This window comes from Grampus griseus (genome assembly GCF_964374135.1).
Source record: "Grampus griseus genome assembly, chromosome: 6".
In the NCBI taxonomy this organism is placed as follows: domain Eukaryota; kingdom Metazoa; phylum Chordata; class Mammalia; order Artiodactyla; family Delphinidae; genus Grampus; species Grampus griseus.
Genome location: NC_139000.1, coordinates 55546318 through 55570731, shown reverse-complemented (window position 1 = coordinate 55570731; position 24414 = coordinate 55546318). Strand labels below are relative to the sequence as shown.

Here is a 24414-nt window from a genome sequence, read left to right as displayed (position 1 = left end):
CTTTTCCTATGATTATTTTCTAAGAAATGAACACCAATATGTACAGAGTTTAGCTTTAAGAATGTACCCCACAAAGGTGTAGCTAAGAGCAAGTAATCCAAATGTCCCCCAAAAGACATTAATTATAGTCCTTCCTTACAATGGAATATCTTGCAAAAATAAAAAATTATGTTGGGGAAGAATATGTAATCATATAGAAGTATATTCACTATTATGAAGTAATGAAAGCAGGAAAAAGGCAGTATCCCATGTTCATGAAAAAAAAAAGTATAAAAAGGCCTAGAGAAAAAAAAGGAAGAAAATGCACTAAAATTCTGGTATTTACCCTGACTATGGTGCTTTTTATGTTCTTTTGGGGGCTTTTCTGTATTTTCCAAATTGTCTATAACGAACACATGTTACTTCTGTAATGAAAAACAATTACGTAAAACAAAGTTAAATTGCTCATGACTGATAATGACCCACTTGCCTGCTTTAAGTGGGGCCTGCAGTGCTGGCAAATCAGGGTGGAATGTAGTAACGTGGAGCTTCAGGCACTGTCCCAAGACTGGTGAGAGGAGGATTAGGAGGAAAAGCACCCTGAGTCATCAGACTGAAAGTAGGCTCTTTGCCCTTCGGACATTCACAGACTTCTTATAACAGTACACAGTTGGACTGGAATTTGATCCTTCACACACCGCTCCCAATATGGGGGGAGCTCTATAATAACCTATCACAGTATTCACCGAAAGTGATACTGCTTTAGTTTTTGACTGTTTAATATGCTTTTTTAAAAAATACTTATTTATTTTTGTCTGCGTTGGGTCTTAGTTGATGGCACGTGGGATCTTTCCTACGGCACGCAGGCTTCTCTCTAGTTGTGGCACAAGGGGGTGGGCACCGGGCTCCAAAGTGCGTGGGTTCTCTAGTTATGGCATGCAGGCTCAGTAGTTGCAGCTCTCGGGCTTAGTTGCTCCACGGCATGTGGGATCTTAGTTGCCTAACCAGGGATCGAACCCGCATCTCCTGCATTGGAAGGCGGATTCTTAACCACTGGACCACCAGGGAAGTCCCTAATATGCCTTTAACATTCAACTTTATGACACTTCTGTTATGTGCAACTGATGTATTTGCTTCTGGGATAGATTCTTGATTATTATTCATCCCCTCCTGAAGATTGATAATATCTCAGCTGAAATGATACAATGTCTGTGTTTTGCTTCAAGGTAATCCGGGGGTGAGTGGAGAAGGTGGAAATATATATGAAACAAGGTTGACCGTGAGTTGATAATCTAGGAAGCTAAATGATGGGAACTTGGGAACTCATCTTGTTATTCCATATGGTTGAAATTTCCACTAAAAAAGTATAAACATTTAAATTTTAAACAAATCAGGAACTCCATCATGTGTGATTAACCAGTCTACCTTGTCCACAATCCTCATGGTAAATAGTGTTAAATTTTACTTAGAATCATTTAATTAACCATAAAGGCAGAATGGCTTATTATTAATAAGCCTTAATTGATGCAAATGAGACTCAAGGCTGGCACTTGAACACAAACTAGAAAATAAAGTGAGGAAGTCTGCTGTTCCTAATAAAGCAAAATGGGAAAAGAGTCACTATTCTTTCCCTTCACTTTGCTCTTTTTAGAAATTTTTAAAAAATCGTTGGAAACAGACCTGATTCCATTCAAATAGCAAACAATAACAATCGTTATGTTTGACCATGTCTCATCCAGTTTTCCAGTATAAAAAATGCCAACCTGAATTTTCTGTGTGTATTCTTTATTAAAATAGCAAGAGGAGTTCGAATGAGAAATTGTTTAACCCCATAATGTGAGACAACAGAGTTCACCATAATTCTAATGACACCTCCCTTTCTTCATTCCCCCCTTCTTCCTCCATCTCTTCCTCCTTCTTTTCCCTCTATATTCAGAGAAATTTCCCTTCATTAATTTGGAGAAAAATTCATATTCATTGCATTATCTTTTTTATTGCCTGTATTTACCAGTAAGCTTAGAGTCATGTTTAGTGCCCAGGTGTAACAAACCATTCTGGTATATAATAGTTTTGTCTTCTGCGCTATTCTCATCCATTAGTCTTAGGTTTTCCACTAGGTTTAATCTGACAACTTTGAGAATTACAAATCCCAAGTGAGTACAATTCTAGAAACTTAACAGTTTACATGAAAAATTTTTATCAAACCAAACCTTAATATTAACTGTATAACTTATGTTTTGTAACAGTTCAAAATGTTATAAAAGGGCAACACTCTTTTTTTATTACCTTTTTTAATGGTTTAGCTGTTGTGTTGTGGTAAACATATAACATAAAATTTACCATCTTAACTATTTTTAAGTGAACAGTTCAGTAGCCTAAGTATATTCACCCTATTGTGAAACAGATCAACAGAAATTTTTCATTTTGCAAAACTGAAACTCTATATCTATTAAACAATAACTTCTCTCTTCCCCTGCCTCCCAGCCCCTGATAACCACCATTCTACTTCCTGTTTCTGTGAGTTTGACTAGTTTAGTTTCCACCTCATGAAAGTGGAATCATACAATGTTTGTCTTTTTTGTGACTGGCTTATTTCACTTAGCGTAATGTCCTCAAGGTTCATCCATGTTGTAGACTGTGATAGTATTTCCTTCCTTTTTAAGGCTGAATAATATCCCATTGTATATATATAACACACTTTGTTTATGCATTCATCCATTGATGGACACTTGGGTTGCTTCCACATTTTGGCTACTGTGAATAAAGCTGCTGAGAATTTTGGTGTACAAACATCTGTTCAAGTCCCTGCTTTCAATTCCTTTGGAAATGTACCCAGAAGTGGGATGATTAGATCATATGGCAGTTCTATTTTTAATTTTTTGAGGAACATCCAATACTGTTTTTCATAGAGGTTGCATCATTTTGCAATCCCAGCAACAGTGCACAAGGGTTCCAATTTCTCCACATTCTCACCAACACTTGCTATTTTCTGGGTTTTTTTTAATAGTAGCCAACTTCATGGATGTGAGACGATATCTCACTTTGGGTTTTGATTTGAATTTCTCTGATGATTAGTGATGTTGAACAGCTTTTTATATACTTGTTGGACATTTGTATATCATCTTTGAAGAAATGTTATTATTACCTTTGATACAATGTCACATCAGCAGGTCTGCACAGAAAGACAAAACTCAAGAGCAAATCTTTGAGCTTAAGTTTTGGAGGATGTCTTTTAGGTTCTCCATCAAGTTTGAATGTGGTTAATCCTTACATTCAGAGAATTGCAGGAGTCTTACAAGTATGACATCTTAGTCAGAATGGGCCTTAAATAGTATCCAGTCCAATCTCTAGACCTGATAAGAATATAAATGGATTTCATAGAGTAAGTTTACATATATTTAAAACATAGAAATAATTTATAAAACCACTAAAGAATTAATATAAACGAACATATCTATGAAACAACACTCAATACACTTGATTGTAAGTACCTGAGAGATACAGAAAAGTGGCTACATATTTAAAAAAAAAAACAAAACTAAAGGGACAGCCATCAAAATATTTGCAGCAGTCATCTCTAGAAAATATAATTACGAATGGTTTTTCTTTTCTTTTTCATTCTCGGCACTTTCTGGGTTTTTTTTTCTTTTATAATCAGAAAAATAGTAAGTGCTATTTTTTAATATGTTAATTTGTTATTGAGGAGATCAGTTTTCCCAAAGTGTGGTCCACTCATCACTGCATCAGAATTGTCTGGAGATACAATTTAAAATGCAGATATCTACAAACTATCATGTATAAAATAAGCTACAGGGAATATAGCTGATATTTTATAATAACTATAAATGGAGTATAACCTTTAAAAATAGTGAATCCCTATATTATACACCTCAACATATAATATTGTATATCAACTATACTTCAGTTAAACAAAGAAAAATTAAAAAGAGAATCTGCCACACACACAAAAATAAAATGTCGATTCCTTGGCCAAGTCCCAGGCTTCTTGAATCAGAATTCCTTGATGGTGTGGCCCAATAATTAGCATTTTAAACAAATACCCTCATGATTCTCATGCATATTAATAAGGTTGATAAAGAGTTGATTAGAAGTTAAAAAGCTAAAGTGCCTCTTGTTTGTACTCTATATGTGGGCTAGAATTTCTGCACTGAATCTCCAATTCTCCTGTCAGTATGCAAACAAGTCAGAATCCAGGTGCACTGGATTCCTAGGAAGTGTGGGCATGAACCCTCTTCCAGCAAATCCGAATTTTCTTGATTTCCTGATGAAAGAGTTATCCAAAGGGTGTAACAACTCTGCTGTAGAGACCAGATGAGACCAAGTTGTTGAAGTGACCTTAGGTCATTCAATAGCAATCATCATGAGTGAGCTGAGCCCATGCTTATGGACTACCTGGCCCGTGCTCATCATATTTGTTTTGCCCTCCTAGCCCTCTGAGCTACACTTAACTGTTCCTCATCTGTAGAGTGGAAATGATAATAACTATCTTATCAGATTCTTTTTTTTTCATAATGCTGGAAACCAAGAGCTCAGAGTAATCTGTGCCCTTAGCAGTATATTTTGGATTAGACACAAAGAACTTCCTAATGATTAATGCTATTACACGAATAATAATAATAGTAATGATAATAATAACAACAGCAACTAGTATTTATTCAGCCCTCATTTTGTGCAAATACTGCTCTAAACACTTAATTTTTATTGTCCTAACAATCATATGAGGTAGCTATTATTATCCTTATTTTACAGGTGAAGAACCTGAGGCTTAGAAAGACTCAAGGTTCACAGAGTTAAGAAGTGGTGGAGTCAAAACTTGAACCCAGAACCCAAACACTTAACAACTTCAATACTGTCTCTTTCTACAAACTCATTTTCTCACCAACTAAATATACATATTTTATGTCAGCCTGACTTATTAACTATTTTTTTAATTCCTAAGAATATTTTTTATTAATCCTTCATGCAGAAAAATTGCTAAGAAAATGAATGAAATTGCCATTTTCACATTCACCTAGCAAATAACATCATTTGTATCTTCAGCAAAAATGAAAACGATAATTTATCCAAAAGGTCATGTGAATTCTTAAAAATTAGCAGTGGACAGAAGAGAGGGAAGAAGAAATCACATCACTCAGGTAGGATGTTGAAGGCTATAAAGTGAATCAAGGAATTAGTCTTTTAAAAATTGGATAATAGTTTAACAACATTAACCCACCCACATCGTTCAATACATGATTCACCAAAGGAAGACTCTCCCCTTACCCAAGTAACTTCCTAAAAATGCCCATTGGAATGCACTGCAGGCTCTTTCCTCTGAAGGTCCTTAGGATTTGATTGTGTTCCTGTCGTGTGCTGCACTGCCTGTGGCTTCCCGATAGAGAGGAATCTTCTGTAGGACCCTGCGAAAGGGAGCATATTGTTCCAATTTCTCCCCTCAACCTGCACTTACCCAACCCCAGGCAAGCACATTGTTCTCAGAGGTTGTCTCAGAATTCCTCTGCAGTAAATACAAAAAATTGACAAAGATGGCAACAGCTCTCTCCAGGTTTTTACCTTGACCAGGTGGAAGGAAACACATGGGTTTATATCAGCCAAGTGTGTGGATTAGAAAAGGAACTTGGCCATTGCCTGCATATACTTTGTTATTAAGCCCACATCCTTCCATGATCACAGAAATAAAAAACAGTTTACCTGTTAATGTCTGTTAAAAAGTAGAAAGAGTTATCCAGCTCTGTAACCCAGATCTCTGGTGAAAAGTCTGTCTAAAATGGGGCAAGCTCCAAGACTCAAGGAATGGGGAAATGGGTGCTGAGATCCTCTAAAGCTTATCCCTAAATATGCTATTATTGCTCATACAGTTCCCTCTTGTGGCTAAAGTAGTCACTAGAAAAAAAAACTACTCAGTTTTGTATCATCCTCTCTTACTCTACAGATTTTATAACAACTATGGGCATTTCTAAGTTTGTTCACCTTGAAAGCACTAATAACAATACCCCCAAGCAAAAGGTCCGAAACAAACTTATTCAGACCATATAACTACCATACAATAAATTTTAAAGATGTCAAAGCTCAGTTAATGCAGACATGAAGTTGAGTATATGAAATCAAAGACAGTCAAGGAATTAAAATGTGTGAACACGATAGTTAACACTTTACAATGCTATTAACCTTAACCAAGCAAGAGTTTCCCAAAGCCCATGTTAGTCCCTGAAAACATATTAGACACCACTGGAAGTCCAGTTAATCAGCAAAAGGCCATAGAGTCACAAGTTGGTGAAAGAGTTTGTCACATTGAAACACAGTACGTAACATTATTATATTCAGGCCATGGGTAAGCTATAAATCCTCCAAAATTATGTATGTAATTTTTATCTTTCATTTACTTATGACTGCTTCCTCAATGTTCTATTGAGAACATGTTTGCATGTATACCTGTTTCACTATTCCACTTATTAATGCATGCATTTCCTGGGTTCTCTTCTTATTAAAACTTTAGACAAATATAAATTTAAAAGGAATGGAGCAAAAGAGACTTCTGAAAAAAGGTCCACCAACAAAGCAGTAAAAGAACCATCTACTGGGCTTCCCTGGTGGCACAGTGGTTGAGAGTCCGCCTGCCGCTGCAGGGGACACGGGTTCGTGCCCCGGTCCGGGAAGATCCCACATGCCACGGAGCGGCTGGGCCCGTGAGCCATGGCCGCGGAGCCTGCACGTCTGGAGCCTGTGCTCCGCAAAGGGAGAGGCCACAACAGTGAGAGGCCCGCGTACCGCAAAAAAAAAAAAAAAAAAAAGAACCATCTAGTGTGTCAATATTCAACAATCCTTCAAAACCTTTCTCTCCTGTCGCCCAAAGACACTGTTACCTTCAAGAACAGGGAACCATCTATGAGGCTGCTTCCTAAAGAAGCAATCCCGTGCTCTCCTTCCAGCAATGCGGCACCTCCTCCACCTGGGTTCTCCTTCTTTTGTAGACCCACCTTTCCTTTACCCTTTGTCTTCGTTTTGTTCCCCCAGAAGCCAACAAGAATACATATGCCAATAGTTTATTTGGGTGTTGGTAACAGGAAATGCCAGCAGGGGAAATAAGCAAGGGAGGGAAGACAGCCAATAATGGGAGTGTTTTCAAGCACATTAGCAGTATGGGTAACAAGTGCTTAGTCCCTCTGGGGAATTTTGGGAACCAGTGTAGAACCCATGCCTCTGAGTTATTGCACCTGAGAAGCAAGGGAGCTGGAGATTTATGCACCAACTCTTACCAACCATTAGTTAAGGGCTGCTCCTGGGAGGCATTAAATCTCCGCACACCCAGCCTCCACGCTCACGGTTGGATCTCTAGCCACTAGAGAAAGCCATGGAAAGGTGGGGCAGTTGCTGGCAGGTGGTAAGGCCCCAGGGAGACATGGTGCACCAATAGCCCCTGCTACACTAGTGTCTGAGATTCCAACCTAGTACTACACGGAGACCCATTATCAAAAGTCAGGGCTCACTGAATAGTGAAGAAGGTCAAAAGCTCTGGAGACAGACTGATTGGTTTCAAAATCTGGGTTCTTAACCTCACTAAGCTTCAAAAATCCACGAAGGATTGTTGTGGGGACTAAATAATGTAATTCATGTAAAAGTACCCAGTATTGTGACTGGCACATGGTACATACTCCCCAAAACGCTAGTGATTAATATTATTCTTAACACTGGATCCCCTTAAACCAGACCAGACCTAAAAATGTTCTGCTTGACCAGTTTGCCCAGCAGGAACCCAAAAATTCCAGTCTTGCTATTGGCACAGCATTTATGCTGGTGTCAGTGAACAGAACTGGCAAAACCTCTGTGTTTCAATCCAACTAGTCTTGAAGACCTGGCCAGATGGAGCCCTGAATTCTCATCAGAGTGGGAGAGGGTTATCTGAAGCTGAGTGGGGCTCAATAGATCCCACAAAATAGATCTCCCAAGGAAGGCATAGGTTCCAGGACAGGACATGGTCCAACTCACCCTCTCCACATTATTTTTCTACCCAGCCACTCAGACAGTCTTTAATTTTTTTTTAATGTTTATGAGAAAAAGTAGAGGAGGAAAGAACTAGTACTTATCCTTCTTCCTAACAAGTTCCAACACAAAAATATAACTGCCCTTTCAATAAGCAAGTATTTTTGGAATTCCTTAGTTCAAATGAAATTACATGGTTCACATGCCCAAGGCATATTTTTCCAACTGTTTTTCCTCCCAGTCAGTGAAGACCAGACTTTTGGAAAAACTCAAACTTTCATTAAAGTTCAGCCATGCAGGATATAAAAGCTGGGTGGGTCCTACTTAGATTTTTCTTTGTGGCTAAATATCTCTACCTGATAGCAAGAACAGATTTTAGGAAGAGATACAGAGGGCATGGAGAGTGAGGTCACATAAAGACGAAAACAAAAGGAAACTTTGAGAAGAAAACATATATTTTCCAAAAAACACCAAAATTTTCAATTCTTTAGTGTCTGAAAAATATAGCAAATTTGTTTCAGTACAATGCTGTGTTTTTCTAAATCGCTCATTGATAATAAAGACTGTAATTGAAATTCCAGTTTTGAAAATGTTTAGCCACTAATATTTACAGACGCTTGATAAAAAATATTGCCCTCTTTAATTAAAGGAAACACATATCCTCCAAAGTCGACACTCGAAAGAGAATCTCCACATGGAAAGGAATAGCTGGATCTTATATCTTCTCCTTGGCCTGGGTGGAGGGCACTTTTCCCTCCTTTAACATTGGCCTAAGCCAGGGCAGTAGACTGGTTTGGTTTCAAAAGCATTTTCTAATAAACTTCCTGTACCCTAATCTCTGTCTGAGTCTGCTTCCCTGGGAACCCAATTCATGGCAGGTACCCACAGCCCAGGTGCAAATATCTAGACACCTTAACTCCTCAAGTCTAGACCCAAAGGAGTATAGGAAGAGAAAGTCAAAGCAGCCTCTTATTGCCTGTATGTAGAACTGTCTCATGCTCAGGTGATCGGTGGTTTTAGTGATCGATTACTCCCTTGCAGGAGGAAGTTTGCCCGTCTCTCTCTTTTGAGGTCTCTGAATAATAACCATATCAAAATATAACTTAATAAGTACCATATTTATAAAAATGTGGGTTGTGGGGACATTTTGTTGTAAACTGTCTTAGAAATAGAGTAAAAATAAATTAGCAAAAAAAGAATAGAGAAAGAGACTTAGAAATGAAAGAAGTACTTATATATCTCACTTTGTAAAAAAAAAATACATTCCTGAAAAAATGGACTATGAATCACATTTTGGTGAATTAAATTATGTTTTAAAGTCAGTAGCAGAACTCACCATGTAGAGATTTTTGTGACGAATAGTTTTGCAGAGAAAAAATTGCAAATTTAAATCACCAGCTTCCAATTTGTTATTTTATGAAACTAGATTTTCACTCACTGAAATGATTTAAAGTATTTGTTACTCCAAATCTAAAGCCACAGCAAAACATCGAATGTAAAATTGCATTCAACTCTAATTAACTGCTCTTGATCCAATGTTTTTAGATAGAGAGGGAGAAAAAGTCACTTCAAGTTATATATTGTGATATTGTTCTTAAGATTAGCCAAATTCTTTCCCAGTACTGCAACTTTATTGTATTATTATTGCTCAAAATAAATGCATTGGCGAAGACTTATCATTCTCTCCCTTAAATAATTTTAATTCTAATGCTATTTTTTTTGTTGTTTTTTTTTAAAATTAATTAATTAATTTATTTTTGGCTGCGTTGGGTCTTCACTGCTGCACGCGGGCTTTCTCTAGTTGTGGCGAGCAGGGCACGTGGGATCTTTCCGGACCAGGGATCGAATCCGTGTTTCCTGTGTTGGCAGGCAGATTCTTAACCACTGCACTACCAGGGAAGTCCCTAATGCTATGTTTTGGTAATGGGCTTAAACTTCATTCTGGAAGTCTTTAAGAACAGAGAAATGAAGGTTGGGAACTTACTTATCCTCTTCTGCCAAAGAGTGTTTTTTTTTCCCCCTAGATTAGTAGTTGCAGAGTAACCATGGATAATTTGGTACCAGATTTGGATAGAGGATTGAAAACTTGTCCTTACCTCAAAGTCAGCAATTCACATTTAAATAAAATGCACATTTGGATGCAGTGCTCAAATTTAGATAAGATTACGTTAAAGAGATTCAGGAGGAAATAAGTCCTAAGATGACGTGTATTTACAGTGGAATGAGGAACTTCCTTTGGAGACTAATAAGTATCAATAGATCTGTTATTGCAAAGCTACCTAAACCTGCTTATATGGTATCATGAGAGGCAACAGGCACAAGTACACGCGTCAGGAATGTCTTTTGGAGAGGAGGAATAGCATGTACTCAGATCCAAAATATACTGACATGAGCTCTCTTGAGAAGAGTTTCAGATGCATAAGGATATTTCTTAAAAATAGGCTTCTAGGTTAGGAGTCACTTCATTTCTCTGGGCCTCTTAGACTTATGTGAAAAGACAAGAGACATTTTGTGCCCAGTACAGAAGTGGCAGTGAAGGGATGACCCTAGTTCCTTGCACTGAGGATGTCCCTGCAGACCTATAGCTCACCCAACTCCTTTCAAATTGTCTGCTCAGCTTTTCTAACTCTTGGGTAAGGTGTGTGTTTAACCCCACGGTGAATGGCACCAGGGATTTGGGAGTGGGGAGAGACTAGTGCAGATTCCAGTCCATCCTTGTGGGTTCCAGTGTGTCCTTGCTTCCCCCACTTCACATCCTGACTTCCTGTCCTGCGCACTTTAGCTCTAGCATCAGACACAGGAACAGCAGCCTCACATAGATGGTACAACCAGCTTCCGTAATTGCATACAGTTAACTCCCTATAATAAATCCTTTATTGTGTTCATTTCTCACAGAGGTTCTGCTTCTCTGAACAAATCCTGACTGATACATTTGGGTTGAAAAAAATTTTTTTTTTTTACTATTATAAAAATGCCACTATGAACATTCATGTTTGTGTTTTCTGGTATACTTGTGCAAGAATTCCTCTATAATAGATACCTAAGAGTACATATTTCTGGATTGTAGGGTATTCAAATATTCAACCTATAAGCTAGTACTGAATTTTATTCTTGAGTAGTTGTGCCAGTTTATACTCACACCGGCATTGTTCAAGAGCTCCTTTTGATCCAAGTCTTTGCAATTACTTAGTAGAGTTATACTTCTTAATTTTAACCCACCTGTAGAGTATAATATGGTTTCTTATTGAAATCTTAATTAACATTAAGATTAATGTTTAATCTTAATATGATTACTAATGAAGGTGGAGAATCTTTGTATATTTCTATTCTCCACATTTTCTCTTCTGTAAAACAACTATTCATGTCTTTTACTCATTTTTCTTTTTTTTCTTTTAACATCTTTATTGGAGTATAATCGCTTTACAGTGGTGTGTTAGTTTCTGCTTTATAACAAAGTGAATCAGCGATATGTATACATATGTCCCCATATCTCCTCCCCCTTGCATCTCCCTCCCACCCTCCCTATCCCACCCATCTAGGTGGTCACAAAGTACTGAGCTGATCTCCCTGTGCTATGTGGCTGCTTCCCACTAGCTATCTATTTTACATTTGGTAGTGTATAGAAGTCCATGCCACTCTCTCACTAAGTCCTAGCTTACCCTTCACACACACACACCCCACCCCGTGTCCTCAAGTCTGTTCTCTATGTCTGCGTCTTTGGTTCTTCAGAAACTTTTTTTTTTTTTTAGATTCCATATATATGTGTTAGCATATGGTGTTTATCTTTTTTTTTTTTACTCATTTTTGTATGGCACTGTTTGATGTTTAATTATTGATATACAGAAAGAGTTCTTTATACATTCTGGAAACAAATCCTTTAGGGTAATTATGCTGTGGTGTGCTGGAGCTGGCTTATACAGTCTCACAAGAGTGATTTTGTGCTTCTCTTCCAAACTGTGTGTAATGACACCATGTTGATAGCTTGAAATAAGCCATGGTGGGATTATTTCCTCCATGGTAATCATCAAACCCTACAAATCATGGCTTTTTCCCTTGGAAAGCTAGTTTTAAAACATTTACAAGCACAGCACTAGTTATATATGTTGCAAATATCTACTCTTGGTTTGTGGCTTGTCTGCAAATTCTTTTGTGAGGTCTTTTGAAGAACAGAAATCCCTAATTTTAGTAGAGTCAAGTTTGTCAATCTTTTCAGTTTTCAGTTTTGGATAAGATTTTGTGTGTGTTTTGTTTAAGAAATTCTTCTCTACCCCAAAGATATAAAGATACTATTCTATATTTTCCTCTTAGATGTTTAAAAATATCAGCTTTCCCATCCTAGTCTTTAAAACACCTAGAATTGATTTCCAATATACCTGTGGGGTAGGAATCTGATTTTGCTTCTTTCCCTGTATTTCCCCAGCACCACTTATTGACTAATTCTCCCTTTCCACGGTACGTACAATACCACTTCTCTTACATATTATGTCCACAAATATGTGGATCTGTTTCTGGAATCTCCACTATTCCATTAATCCAATTGTCTGTTGCAGCATCAGTCAGTACCACACTCTTTTCATTCTTATAACTTTATAATTAAAATCTAGAAACCTGGTAGGGCAAGTCCTCCTACCTAATTGTCCTCCTACCTAATTATCCTCCAAAAGAGTCTTAGTTACATATTGAAATTTGTTTATCTGTCCAAATTTTAGAATCAGCTTATCAGTTTTTTTTTTTGGTCGGGGGGGAGGAATCCCATTGGGATTTGGAATTAGATTATATTGAATCTATAGATCAAATTGGGAGAACTGGCAAATTTACAATAGAGTCTTCCTATTGAACATCTTCCACCATGTATTCTGTGATAGGTCCTCCCTGATGTTCATCAAATAGAGTTTTGGAATTTATTCCATATAGACCTTATACAACTTTCATTAGGTAGCTTATATATTTTTTATTGTTATGGTAAACTGCATTGTTTTTCAAAATTGTATTTTCTAACACTTTGTTGCCAGTGCTTACAAATATATTTGATTTTGTGTATTGGTCTTCTATTCAGCCATGTTGCTGAGCTCTGCTATTATTACTAATCATTTGCCTGTAGATTCATTGGAATGTAGACGACTATATGTTTATGAAAAAAGACCATTCCAATACTTCTACCAGGTACTGCTTCTCCTGTCTTTGTGGTTTGTTATTTCTTTTTCTTGTCTTACTGCATTTGTTAGGAAATCCAGTATAATGCTGAATAGAAGTAAATGGACTTCTTTATCTTGTTCCTGAATTTTTAGGGTCTGCTTCTCAGTTTTTCATCATTAGGAATATTGTTTGCTGCATATTTTGGATGATCATATGTTCTTTCCCCTTTAATCTGTTAATGTAGTGAATTATATTTGTTTATTTTCTAATGTTTAACTACCCTTGCATTTCTGGATAAACCCAAATTGTTTACGACATTTTATCTTTTTAAAATGAACTCTTGGGTTTTTAAAAATTAGCATTTTATTTGGGGTGATATGCTGGACAAAGGGATGATTCATGTTCCAGGTGGGATGGGAGGGTGCTACAAGGTTTCATCACACTATTCAGAAGGGTGCATAATTTAAAACTTATCAATTGTTTATTTCTGGATTTTTCCATTTAATATTTTCAGACTGTGGTTGACTACAGGTAATTGAAAGCATGGAAAGCGAAACCATGGATAAGAGGGTACTACTGTATCAGACTTTTTAAAAATTTTTAAATAATTAAAAAAAATTTTTTTTTGGCCACACAGCACAGCATGTGGGATCTTAGTTCCCCCACCAGGGATCAAACCCGCACACCTCTGTCCCCTTCCCACCGCCCCCCCCCCCCAGATTGGAAGCGTGGAGTCTTAATCACTGGACCACCAGGGAAGTCCTGTATTAGACTTTTTGATTATTGTCAATTTGATAAGAGAAAAGAATACTCTATAAATGTGTTAGTTTTCTATTAAGGAAAAAAAGTATCATAGAAGTTATTTAAAAAATCTTCAGGGATTCAAAAGAGGAAGAAACATCTGTTTGGGAATGAGAGGCAGGGGAATTCTTGTAGGAGGTAGCCCTTAAGCAGGGTCAGGAATAATAGGTAAAACTATGGCAGTCGAGATGCAGGCGGCGGGAGCAGGGGGGCAGGAGCAAAATATTCAAGGCCTGAGCAGTGTAGAGGATGTAGCATGAGCAAGGCATGGAGAGTGGAAAATTGTCTTACAAGTGACGTAATTTGTCTAAAGTGAAAGGAGCACATTCTGAGTAGTGAGGGAAATACACCTCACAGGCAGTATTGAATCATTAAATCAGGGACTCCCAGCCCTGGCGGCCCATGACACACACTGGTGATCTTGAAAAAAAAAAGAATTAATGCCTGAGTGCCACCTCAGGACAATTAAATTGGAATCTCCAGTAGGAGCTTCCTAAAACTCCCCAAAGGATATTTTCTATAGCCAGGGTTGAGAATTGCTGCGTTAAGGACATATGAACAGAGGAGTGATAAGCTCAAAAGTGGGCTATGGAAGATTTACTATCTTAGATCACATGCTGTTTACCTCTAAGTGTATTTAATAGTTTGAAATATGGGGGGGAAAATCTTAACTATTTAGTTCAAAATTGAATTTAAGTCAAGGTTCACTATCTCTTTAAAAGAAAAAACAACAAATGTTCTGTGTCTCAAAATAATTATTTTCTACTTTTAGGGGACAAGATCATTCGCCACGTGGGTATAATTCCCAATGAAAACTGCTTACACACACCAGTGATTTGGAGCAGAGAGCATGTCTGCCCCGGAATTCCTCCTGAATGAGTCTGTGCTCTGAACTCAGTGAAGCATTGCTTTGACGCTAGGTGGAGCCATGGATTGTGATTAGATGAAAAAGTCACACGTCAAAGAAATAGGTAGAATTTGGAGAGGGGGAGAGACTTTGCAACCATTTGCTCTAGTCCCTCATATTACGTTTAATTTTTAATTTATTTTTTGTGTGTGCAAAATTTATTACTTTTCAAATAAATTATAGATTCACATAGTTCTAAATGTACAAGATAAAGGCTATGCATGCAGTTTCTGTGGTGGATAGTCTCTGCTCTCCAGATCCACTGCCACCTGCCTTGGGCCCCAAGAGGCTCTTCTCTAAGGGTACACTTACAGTGTCCTCTGCCCTCAGGCTTCTGGTAGGGTTTTCCCTGGGGCAGTACTGGCAAGAGATCAGAGGGCAGGAGAAGAATGGGGTCAGGGTCTTTATTTAAACCCCAGCTCCTTCCCTGCTGGGCTGTGGGTTCATCTGGGGAAGGCTGTGTCTGCTGTCCAGTGGCTCCTTCTACACCTACAGTTCTCTCTCTGGGTTCAGGAAACCACTTATTCCCCTTGTCCCATAGGGCCCAGGCATGGTAATGCGGGCCCAGACTCCGCTCTGTAGCCCAACGGTGGACACATCACAATCCTTTGCTGGGTGCTTACCCCTGTCCACACTGTTGCAAATCATCCTTTCAATAAACTCCCTTTAATTACGCTTTTGAGTGTGCCGTGTACTCCTGCTGGTACCCTAACTGGTACAGGCTTCCTCCTCACATCTCTGTTCCCCATCTGCCCAGTTCTCCTGAAGCAACCAGTTCTATAGGGTTCCTGTATGTATGCACATACAAGCTTAAAAGAATGTATATATATTCCTATCATTCTTATTTACTCAAATTGTAGCATACTCTATACCCAGTTCTATAACAATATATCCTAGAAATCACTCTAAACAGCATATAGAGCTCTACCTCACTCTTTTATGGCTGCATTATATTCCATTTTATAGGCGTACAATCCTTTTTATAGCCAGTCTCCTCTCAATAGACATTTAGGTTGTTTACAGTTATCTGCTATTACAAATGCTGCTATAAGGAATAACATTTTACATGGGTCATTTCTCCTTATTTTGTCCATGAGGAAAATGAAACTGAAAGAGATTAAGTACATTGTCTAAGGTTAATTCCTGGCAGAGCCCGTGTCATCATGGTCATCAGTTTATAGGGTGAAACTGCAGTGACCTGCACAATGGGCTCTGAATCTTGCTAGGGTCCCCCCCACAAAATTTACTGCACATTTCCACTCTTTGAAATTTCCACCCTTATACAAGAATGGACTCCAGAGCCACAGCACCAGGGTATGTTTCCTGCTTCCTTACTAGTAGGCTGTGCGACCTTGGACAAGTCACTTAGCCTCTCGGTGTCTCAGTTTCTCATCTCTAAAATGATTCCTACCTCATGGTGTTGCTGAGAGCATGAAGTGCTTGGTATAGTGCCTGGCATATACTAAGAGCCACATAAGCACTGGCTCTTACTAGTGGTGTTATTATCATTCTTTTGGTTTGAGGCAATGCTCCCAGTACAAGGTGAGAGGGATAACTCATTGTGTCTCATCAATAGTTTATCTTCTAAACTGAGATTATCTGAGATTATCAGATCACTTCTTAAAAGCAGACATAGATGAAGAAAGATAGGTAAAGAATAGGGAACTTGGGGCCTGAAATGGGTCTTAAAAGAGAAGGGACTTTCTAAAGATAACTTTGCCCACCTCACAAGTTGATTTTGGTTTTCCTGTTCACAGGTACTTAAAGCAGTGAGACCCACACAGGTTTATCTGCCTACTGGACATCCTCCCCAAACACCTTACAGTTTCCAAACTAGACTCACTGTTCACAAGCCCTCCACCAACCTCCAATCTTACCAACAAAACCAACCCAGTCTTCCACAGTCTCACAGCACATTTAGGTGAGTCAATTTAAAAAATCTCAGAATCATCTATGACTGCTGTATTTCACATATTTCATGGCAAATTTGTTATCAAACCCTGTAAATTATTTCTTCTTAATAGTTTTCAACTTCATTCCCACCCCTTCCTCTCTATGTTCTCTGAGACTACCTTAAATCAGGCTCTTGTTATTTCAGTGGGCCGCTGTAATCAGCCTTCTCCCTCTCTCCTTCCCTTCTCTCCCTCCCTTCCCTGGTCCCTGCCTTTCTTCCCTCTGAAAATATGTATTGAATGACCATTATTTACCAGGCCTTGAGCTGGCAGAGGGGATGCATAAGTGAACAAGACAGAAGGATCCTAAATCTCTCTCCAACTTTAACCTAATCCTAATCCTTAATTCATGAAATTTATAGTCTGGAGAGAGAGTCAGACATTAAACATACACAAATAATTTGTTCACGATGACAGGGATCTTGCTTTCCATTCTAGGAGGTCAGGGCTTCCGAGTCTCAGGGATGCATTATAACCCTTGCTTTAGAAAGCCTCTGGGATGGTAAGAACTGGAGTTTTGCAGGAGGAGGGGAAAGGAAGTGGCTTGACCCTTAGGAGAAGGGAGAATGCATGAGACTGGCATGGATAAGGAACTGCGAGGAAGAGATTTGCAGTAGGCTCTATAAAGAGCTGGGGATCTGATTGCAATTTTGCACATTACTCCACAGAGGATGAGACCTCTGGTGGGGGAAGCTTGGATGGATGCCTGTGGTAGCCTGCCCTGAGCACTTTGGCCCCAAGAGCAGTGGCAAGAATCCCTTACAGCAGACCTGTGATCAAAATAGAGAAACACTGTGGGAGCATCTCTGTATCCTGCCAAGGGCAAAAGACCCAACAGATGCTAAAGGACCAGCCAGCAATGGATAGTGAGAGGCACAGTAGCTAAGAGACCAAAGACCAGACACTTCCCCATCTTCACGCCAATATGTAAGCCCTAGGGCCTAGAATGACCCATTTTGGGGATTGGGGGTAGTAATTGCAATTTCCTCTGTGTAAGGCAATAAAATTCTGACTTTGTGTCATGAGCCTTATGCTATGAGCCATTTCTAGAAGGCCAGAGAGGCTGATTAATTTCTATTCTTTTCTTTTTTTTTTAAAAGAAAATAATCCAAAAAGGTAACATATTTTTAAATCACAAATTAGTTGTGTTATCATGAGTACGCCAGGAGTCCCCTATGGGTCTCAGTTCCCTTATCTGTAAAATGTGGGGAATGATGTTGAACTTTAGTTCTACCCTCCCAAGGTTTTATGTTGTCTCATCTAAAGAATGGAATTGTTAATACGATAACTTGAGGGTTTCTTTCTTGGCTTTAATCATGTTGGTTGCACTCCCAGCTGAGAAAATGAAAGCTGATGAGGTTTATCTGCGTCACCAACTAGCAACGTTTTTATAATTCCTGCTCATTTCCCTTAAACTCTTCCTGTAGATGAAACCTGCAGTTAGCAGTAAAGCTGAGGTGAGAAGTTGCTGCCTTTTTTTGGGAGCAGATGACCTGTCTTTATTTGAGGCAGGTCATGTGAAACTGATACCCAGGAGACCTTCTCACCTGTAGCTGGCAGCAGCAGATGGAAGGGGAAGGAAATGCCTCAATTTAAGAGACTTTTCATGCTAAATGAACAAGAAAACTCATCTTCCTCTCCTCCAGTAGCACAGACAGAGTTAGTCTCCATTAAGCCTCTTCAGATTGGGAGTGAACAGGCTTCACGGGCAAATAGCCAGCTCCTCCCGTGGACCTTGGGAAAGGGGGTTGTTAGAGAATGCAGCTTTATTGAACTTGGCGTTCCGTTACTCAAGTGGGTATAATGTTGGAGGAGGGTGGCTAGAAGGAGTCAATGTAATTTTTCAACTGGGGGGAGTAGACTGCTAGTTGAGACAATCAAGTATAGGGATTAGAGGTGTGGACTCTGAGACAGACGGCCAGGTTCCCATCACAGCTTTGCCACCTAACAGCTCTTTGACTCTGGGCAAATCGCTTTCTGTTCCTCATATGTAAAATGGGAATAATAATAGTATCTAGCTCAAAGGATGTATGTGAGGATTTTATTATGAAGCTTAAATGAGTTAGTAGTAGTTGTAAAACACAAAGAATATTTCCTGACACACGGTAAGATCTTTGTGACTGTTATTGTTGCAGTTATTTTATATGCCAAGCCACACATAATGACCCAAACGCTTTTGGTGCTTAAAACAAAGTTTGAAGCTTACAGCTTCAGGACTCAGCTTGAAAGCAATTCCATATCATTGAGTAAGAAATTTAGCAGCCTACTATGTGGTATCCAAAGGAGTCAGATCACTTCAGATTTCTTCTGAGAACTGGGTAAAGGAGCTAAGAAAAAAGAGCTATATAAGAAGTAAAAATATACACTACCACATGTGAAATAGCTAGTGGGAACCTGTGATATAGCACAGGAATCTCAGCTCGGTGCTCTGTGATAGCCTGGATGGGTGGGATCGGGGGGGTGGGAGGGAGGTCCAAGAGGAGGGGATATATGTATACATATAGCTGATTCACTTCGTTGTACAGCAGAAACTAACACAACATTGTAAAGCAATTATACTCTAGTTAAAGAAAAAGAAGTAAAAAATGTTATGGACACAGAAGAAATGTCTTGTAATATCTTAAGTGACATTCTAAGTAATAAAGTTTCCAGAGTTAATCTTTTTCAGAAGGATACATCTGAATTGCTTGATAAATAACATTCTGGGACTTCTCTAACTTTCCTGAATGTTTTCTTTTTGTGTGCCAGCCAGTATCTGAGAAGGTGCTTTTAGCTTTTCTCCGAGATGCAGAAACAGCAAACAAGGATGTCAAAACCTTTCCTGTTTGGTTTTAAAAAAAAAAAAAGCCATGTGACAGATCAGGAAATCTGCACTCGCATCCATTGAAAGAAGTGATCAATATTCACATATTTTCTTAATTTTTGAATTTGACATTAAGATTTCCAGATTATTTTACTTGCACAATTCCACTGATTCTCAGAGTGTAGGAACATAGCCTGCATTTGCTTCATTAAGTGAACGTATGAACACAGTTTTCATGTGTTGATTTTCTCTATGGCTTGAAAAGCTACAGTAAGCTTTTGGTAAGGTTGTGCTAGTTGGTGGCAATTGGAGGGATGCTTTTTTGGGGGCGGGGGTGACTTCTCTTATGCTTTAAAATTTTTTCTAAAATGAGAATGCATTTTTTAAGAATTAAAAGCCTTTTAAAAATGAGTATTTGCTATTTGGCCTATTTTCTTATGAAAAAAAATAAATTAACTAGCTTCCCTTTCTTCTAGAACTGACCCAGGGAATAAGGGCATGAAGTCAGCACTTTTTATTGCTCTAAAAAGAGGAATCTTTGCAATTACCCAATTCTTGACTCCAGCATAGTCCATGGGTCCTGGGCAGTTATCAGTGGTAAGTCTCATGATGGTGATGTGTCAGAAAGACCTCATCTCTATTCTTTTTGGTAATGACTCCTTATCACCCTGATCACAAATGCTGGTCCCTTAGATGAAAAGATAAGGCCCCCAATGCTCTCAAATGCCTCCCAATTGTTTGCTGGAGATCTGGGATTAAATTTTGTTAAGAGGTAAATGGAAGTCTGGTGATCTTAGCCTACTTTGTGTGTGTGTGTGTGTGTGTGTGTGTGTTTAAATGAGGTTTTGTTTTGAATAACATTTTATCCTGAAGTCATGTGGTAGCATACAGTATTCAAGATTCTCAGTTCCCCTTACTGCAGAACCACAGCTGTAACTTCGGAAATTGGCCTTAATGAGAATAAGATGATGTAAGAAGGCAAAGCCCAGGTTGGGTTTTTGCAGCGTATCAGGACGTTTCTCAGAGGAATCTCCTTCTCAGTGCTGAGGTGAAATTCTGGCTATTTCGGCTGAGGATGATTAGCACTTTGTGCTTGCTTAGTTTATCGTCAGTGACAGCTGTAAACTCCCTGCAAATTCAGCACCTACTTCATTTCACGGAGTATCACACACTCTCAGGAAGATAAAAGGTGTCTAAGCGTTGGTCCCAACTTCTGGGAGCTTACAGTCTTGTCAGAGAGACTCTCTTGGGAAACACCTGAGGAACTCATGCAAAGAAGATCAAACGAACCCATTTTAAAGATTTGTATCAAGACGCTTATTCATCTGGGCTGTGCCTTTCTCAACAAAGCCCAGGCCCTTAGCAGTTGTGGGATCCTCATTTTCACAATCCAACACATTCTCTGTTGTGTTTCTGACTTCATCCCTTCTATGTGAGTACATGGTTTTGTCATCACCTCTTCTTGTTCTCAGGACCTTTTTGCTGATTTTAGTAGCCTCTAAATCTTATGACCAAATAATATCCTCAGAATCTCCCTCGTCCTCCCCTAGATCTGAAAAGACATGACAATTTAGTATTGATTCTGGGCAGCCTATGTCTTTGCTGGTACTGATGAGTCTTCTAAAGGTGCTGACTGTAGCCTTTACATCTTTTCACTAATACCTATTATAATCCTTTTAGTAAAATGGGGTTTTGGAGGGGCTTCCCTGGTGGCGCAGTGGTTGAGAGTCCGCCTGCCGATGCAGGGGACATGGGTTTGTGCCCCGGTCCGGGAGGATCCCACATGCTGCGGAGCGGCTGGGCCCGTGAGCCATGGCCGCTGAGCCTGCACTTCCGGAGCCTGCGCGTCCGGAGCCTGTGCTCCGCAACGGGAGAGGCCACAAGAGTGAGAGGCCCGTGTACCGCAAAAAAAAAAAAAAAAAAAAAAATGGGGTTTTGGAGACCTTGCCTTTTTAGCAGCACATTAGCAAATCCCAGACTTCTTGCTTACAATTCAGTTAATTTACCTTTAGAATTGAATGAAATTATTGTCTGTGCATTGCTTTCAGTAGCTCATTTCTTTTTCTCATCATTTATCCATTCAACAAACATTTCATTGAACACTGAATAGTGACAGGCACTATGCTAGCAGATAAAAACATAAAGATGAATGAGACTTGATTCCTTCCTCAAGGACCCCACATCTGGTAGAAAAGACAGAAAATCAGCCCATATGGTGCCACGTGTGAAATAGAAGAGGTCATCCCTCCCTCTTGGTGGAGGCAGCTCTGCACCAGGGCTCCACCAATGGGCAAGTGGAGAACAGGATGGATTTCAAGCCCCTCTTGCCGCCTTGACCAGGGGCCCTTGTCCCTGGACTCAACCTGAGCAACCCTATGCAACAGCCCTGGACGTGGAGACAGCATGTTATAGTACAGTGTGATGAGCACAGAGGAGAGAGGGCATGGCCATCTGGTAGGATGGGGAGGCGGGAGAATTTTCATAGAAGAGCTTACATGTGAGCTGAGACACGGAGAAGCTCATCCAGTGAAGGGGGGTGAAGGGCAGAGGGAAGATGTACAAAGCCACGCAGCTTTGAAGAGCATGGCGCGCCTGAGGCTCTGCAAGTCGTTGATGAGGGCACAGTGCCGAGTGGGGTGATGAGTGTGGGAGAGATTTGGCAAGAACTGAAGCCGGATGACACTGTAGTAATTGTCTAGGTCCTTGTTACTCAAAGTTCTAGACTCCTCTGCAGGGCAGCTTTGGCATTACCAGGCAACTTTTAGAAGTGCAGAATCTTGGGCCCCACCAAGACCTACTGAATCTGAACCTGCATGGTAATAAGCTTAATATTTAATAAGGTGGTTCATGTGCACATTAAAGTCTGAATAACAGTGGTTTAGGTGAGAGCTGATGAGAACTAAGGGTTTGCTTCGAAGGCATATTCTCTAGATATTAACAAACATGGTGTTTTCCTTATGTTTTCACAAATCTACCATCAGTAGATCTACCTTCAGGGTGTCTCAGTGACAGTACCTATAATTCAGAGTTAAGGAAAACAGAGGCCCAAGGAAGTTAACCTCATAACCACCAGCAAATTAAAACAGAAGGAAGGGAAGGCAGATCCTTCCCTTTCCTCTCTTATTCCTTACTATCCAGGTGTGCTTATCTTAAGCCTCTGCTTGGGAGGTGTGGAACTCATGGTCTAGCAGTCACTAAGGTTGGAAAGGTGAAATGATGGAGAAGCCTTCAGCCTGGAGGTGGTGCCTGAGCATCATCCTGGAGCAACTGGGAAAAACAAAAACAACTGTAAAAAAGAGCCCAGGAAGAAAGGCAGGTGAAAGTCATCTATGAAGCACTGCTTTACCTCTTCTCTTCTGCTTCTTTCCTTTCGCCTATTTATTTATTCAACCATTCAATTACTTAGTGTATACATTGAGCACCTATTGTTTGTCAGGCATTGATAACTGCATTTTCCTGGTAACTGCAGGGCTTTCTACACACTTTCAGATCTCTTGAAAGATCCCAAGAGACCCCTTCCCCAATCCTCTTAAAGCCACTCTTCCCTGTGCTAGATCTTCTTCCTCTCCAGCCCCAGGTGGTTCATCAGGACAGTAGGAACAGTTGAAGCTGGAAGGCTCTGGGGTTTCTGTTCTCTGCTCAACCCTCTGCCTGTGGCTTTCCTGGTTCTTTTTCTCCAAGAGGAACCCTAAGGGGGGAAAAAATCCAGGTTCAAGTGGGGCTTCAGCATCTGTGGAAGACCATTATTGGACTTGACTGAGTGAGGGACTGGCTCTGGTTTTGGTAAGCCACTGAGGTCAGAGCTGGGGTATATCCCTATGAGCCATTGACTGATTTCCCCTCAAAAGAAGGGTAGGTTGAAGAGTTTGAGGTGCACAGAAGGGACCTTTGGGGTAGGGGAAGCAAAAGAGAAATAACACTTCTTCCCCAAACTCTTTCTGGGAATTCATCATAGAAACCCCATAAGGTAATAGTGTCATCATTCTGTGATAGAAAACCATGTTCCCACAAAACAGGGATGACAAAGGAAAGGTAAAGGGGGTGGTATGGTGGTGTCTGGTTTGGTTTTTACAACAGATTCCACAATAAGACTGTAAGACCAGTTTAGATGCTTTCCGTGAGTAAGTGGCTTTGCTTATGTGTTTTCTCTATGTGTGGGTGCAGGTTCAGAAGAGGAGAAAAACAGGGGAAGAAACATGCAAACATCGAGATTCTACCCTTGTGCTGCCAGAGGCAACTTTAATCTCTGAGATGATAAAGATAACAGTCTTACTCAGAGTTATACAGCAATCACCGGCAAGAAAATATAATCTAGACCTCCTAATGCCTCTCATTTCCTTCAGAAAGTCTACAGGAACTTAAGACTGCTTTAAGCAGCCCCATGGGTTGCTTGAGTTAAAAAAAAAGGCAAAAAGAGAAAGAAGAAAGAAGTAATTTGCAATTATTTGATACACGGAGACCGTGTTGAGGTTCAAATGGTTAGGTTTTTCTTAGAAGTAACCCATGGTAAGGCTGTTGTAGCTGAAAGTGAAAGTATCAGTGCTGTCAAAGTGTGATCCGTGCATCTGTGCCCACCCACCAACTGTTACTGGTCTGTGAAGGCTTGTGTGGTCAGTGCTTTATAAGAGGGCTATGAATGATCAAACTGTAGACCACAGATGTGCCTTTATATGTCAACATGATTTTGCATGAATGAGGGATATTTTTTTAAGCTTAAATTTTGGGGCCAGATGTATAAAACAACTTGTGTTTTAAACAACAGATTTGTATTAACGTTCTAGGCAACTGTTTGATTCCCCAGGACAGATAGATATGGCCTCTTTACTCCTATCACC

At 39.6% G+C, this 24414-nt stretch overlaps 1 protein-coding gene across 1 annotated transcript in view; it reads right to left on the bottom strand.

Annotated features, from left to right (window-relative positions):
* Nucleotides 1-5258: 5258 nt before the first annotated feature.
* The window catches only part of PDCD1LG2 (programmed cell death 1 ligand 2), a gene marked incomplete at its 3' end in the record, with an annotated part of 78681 nt that continues 59525 nt past the window's right edge, over nt 5259-24414 (bottom strand). The window contains exon 6 of the mRNA XM_082656684.1: nt 5259-5399. Coding sequence (XP_082512810.1) covers nt 5259-5399 — 141 coding nt within the window. The remainder of the gene's footprint in view (nt 5400-24414) is intronic.